The sequence below is a fragment of the Rhea americana genome, unplaced genomic scaffold (genome assembly GCF_003343005.1).
Source record: "Rhea americana isolate MKP2758 unplaced genomic scaffold, rheAme1 scaffold_574, whole genome shotgun sequence".
NCBI lineage: Eukaryota > Metazoa > Chordata > Aves > Rheiformes > Rheidae > Rhea > Rhea americana.
Window position 1 is genome coordinate 24,037 of NW_028186728.1, and position 2,638 is coordinate 26,674.

At 58.0% G+C, this 2,638-nt stretch overlaps 1 protein-coding gene across 1 annotated transcript in view; it reads right to left on the minus strand.

The window, feature by feature from the left end:
- TMEM127 (transmembrane protein 127) overlaps positions 1-2,634 on the minus strand; it is a gene marked incomplete at its 5' end in the record, with an annotated part of 7,876 nt that extends 5,242 nt beyond the window's left edge. The window contains one exon of the mRNA XM_085319185.1: positions 2,436-2,634. Coding sequence (XP_085175311.1) covers positions 2,436-2,634 — 199 coding nt within the window. The remainder of the gene's footprint in view (positions 1-2,435) is intronic.
- Positions 2,635-2,638: the final 4 nt, after the last annotated feature.

The window sequence follows — 2,638 nt, forward strand, 5'->3', positions numbered from 1 at the left end:
CATCCCTCCTTAACCCATCCTAAACGTACTCCCACCGAATTCAAGCACGCACGCGTGCCCTCCGTTCCGATGCCAGCCGCTTGCCGGTATCCCGGTCCCGCTCTTCCACTGCAAACCTTCGCCTGCGCACGTGGTCCCCTCCCATCTCCAAACTGCAGTCTTGCATGGTCATTTTTTCCATCTCTAACTATAAATAATAATAATAATAATAATAATAATAATAAAAACCCAACGATCTCGCTCTCGCAGATGTTAAAACTGGAAAAAGCCTAACAGGGAGTTAATACTGTTTATGAGAGAGGCGCACTGCATCTAGATGCAAGGCGGTGCTGCATCCCCTACCAATACACCTCCCCAGGCTCGGACCAGTGTCCTGGCAAGCAACAGCACAGGCGTTTTTTTTTTAACCTACAACTGGATCTAGGAGAGAGCAGGGAAAAAAAAGCCCGAGCAGGGTAAAGATGTTGGCAAAGAGCACGAGAAGGTCGTTTTGGAAACCTCGCCTGCAGCCTCGTCTTTGGGAACAGACTGGCGAGGCTCACGCAGGGGCATAAGCTGGAAGGTTCGGAGCACCTCACCTCGCCGCAGGCCACCCAGAGCCACCTGCGAGGCGGGAGCGACGGCTCCCACGCGCGGACGGAACCAGGAAATCGCACGGGCGATGGACTGACGAGCCGGGACACAGGAGGGAAACCACCGCTCGAGGTCACAGCCCCAGCTCGCACGAGTGCCTGGGACTTCCAGGCTCCTGCTCACACCGCTCTAATTGGGGCCTCGTTAACCATGAGTCAGAAGCTGTTTGGATGCCTTTTTGGCAGGATGTTTCGCTTCGCYGCGGTCATTCGCTTCCCCCGGTGAGGGAGTCGCTTCCTAGCAGAGCTGTTTACCTTCGCCAACGCGGAGCGCCCTCCCGATCCACAGGAAATGCTGAAGGGGAGGCGCTCGGCATTGGTCGGTCGCATACAAAAGCGGACAGCCCACGGGCAATTTATTTCTGCTCAGCGCCGCAAAACCTSCATAAGATCGTTTTCAACGAACGACGGCCCCAAAGGAAGCAGAGCGTACTCCGAACCGCCAGCTCAGACCAGTTCTATAACCTCGCTCACAGCTAAACCTGTTCAGACTCTTCCATTAAGAGAAATAAAAAGCCCAAAGACACCAAACCAAAGCAGAAGGCTCCTCCGGGAGCTCATCGGACACTCGCAGAGCTCCCCGCTGCTGTGCCTAGACAGCGTGAGCAGGGGTACTGCAGTGACACCACGCCAGTGAGGAGAGACCCCCTTCAAACAGGAACATTTCTGYCCAAACGAGGCCAAACAGGCGACCGGTAACGCAAAACCAAGTCTCTACTCTCACCAACGTCAAATCAGTACGTATTTGTGCACGGCTTTTCGTTCTTCTCACCTGCAGAGCAAGGACTGTGGCATTCACCCCAGCCTACTGAGCTCCTAAGGTAAAACGGCTACAGAAGATGAAAACACACGTTAATAATGCAAGCAGGCAGGTGTAATCGCTGCTCTCRCAGTAGGGCGCAACGGAACAGCTTGTGCCTAGCTGGAAAAGGTGTGCATAAACCTGCTGCTTTCACRCAAGGAAAATACCCACAGGGGTGGGAAAAGAAAGAAATCCAAGGYGCTCAGAGCTCCTCCTCCCCTCCTGTTTTTAAAAGAAGGAAGAGTAGCTTCTGTTTTAATAGAAGACACCACACTGCACTAAAATGCACTAATAAAAACACCGWCAGGATGCAGTGTTTTAAACGAGTAACCCTGGCAGACTCCCTGCTTGCAAACCTAATGCCAGCCGCACCAAGAAGAACGATTAAACGTGAGAAAAACGAGCGGACGAGGCTTTCCGTCGGGCCGCTATCCAGCTGACGCTAACAGCCTTAAAGYGTGAGAGCAACCACCACGCACAACCTCTCTTCTCCCCCCAAAAGTTTTGCTGAAGAGGTGCAAGTGTGCGGATTTTCAGCTATCCACGTTGCCGCCCTGCTCATGAGGCAAAGGGTTGTGACGGTCGCGGTATTCGGGAACGAACGGGTTTAATTCCGCCCTTCGCAGCCGAAACCCTACAGCGAGGACACGACGCCTCAAAGCTCAGACGGGAAAAGGCCCCGAACGGCGCCGCCGAACGAGAGGCCGAGAGGAGGCGGAGGCCGTCGCCGAGGAAAGGCAGCGCTGCAGCTCGCGGGCCCTCGCGCCTCGGCGACGCTCGAAGCCCGGAGCGGTTCGCCTGCCTCCCTGAGGGGTTTAGGCCGCAGGGAATCGCAGCCCGGCTCTTCCCCGGAGTCGCAGAACCAACTATTAAGGCGACTGCGAGCGAGGAGGCGCCGCGGGCCCCGGTTTTTTTTTCGATCCGGGAGGCTGCGAGGCCGCCGGGCGACGGCGGAGCCTCGGGGGCACCGACCGCTGCGGCCCCGCAGGCTCCCGCCTCACCTCGGAGCAGCTCGGGGTCCACGTAGCCCAGGACGTCGGCGACGCCGAGCTCCTGGCGGGCGCAGGTGCCGCCGTGGATGCGGAGCCAGGCGGGCTCGGCCAGCGCCGTGCACAGCGCCGTGATGGAGAGCGCGCCGGGCAGCGCCGAGGCGAGGCTGCGCTCGGGCTGCTTGGGCAGGCCGCCGCCGCCGCCGCCCGCCGCG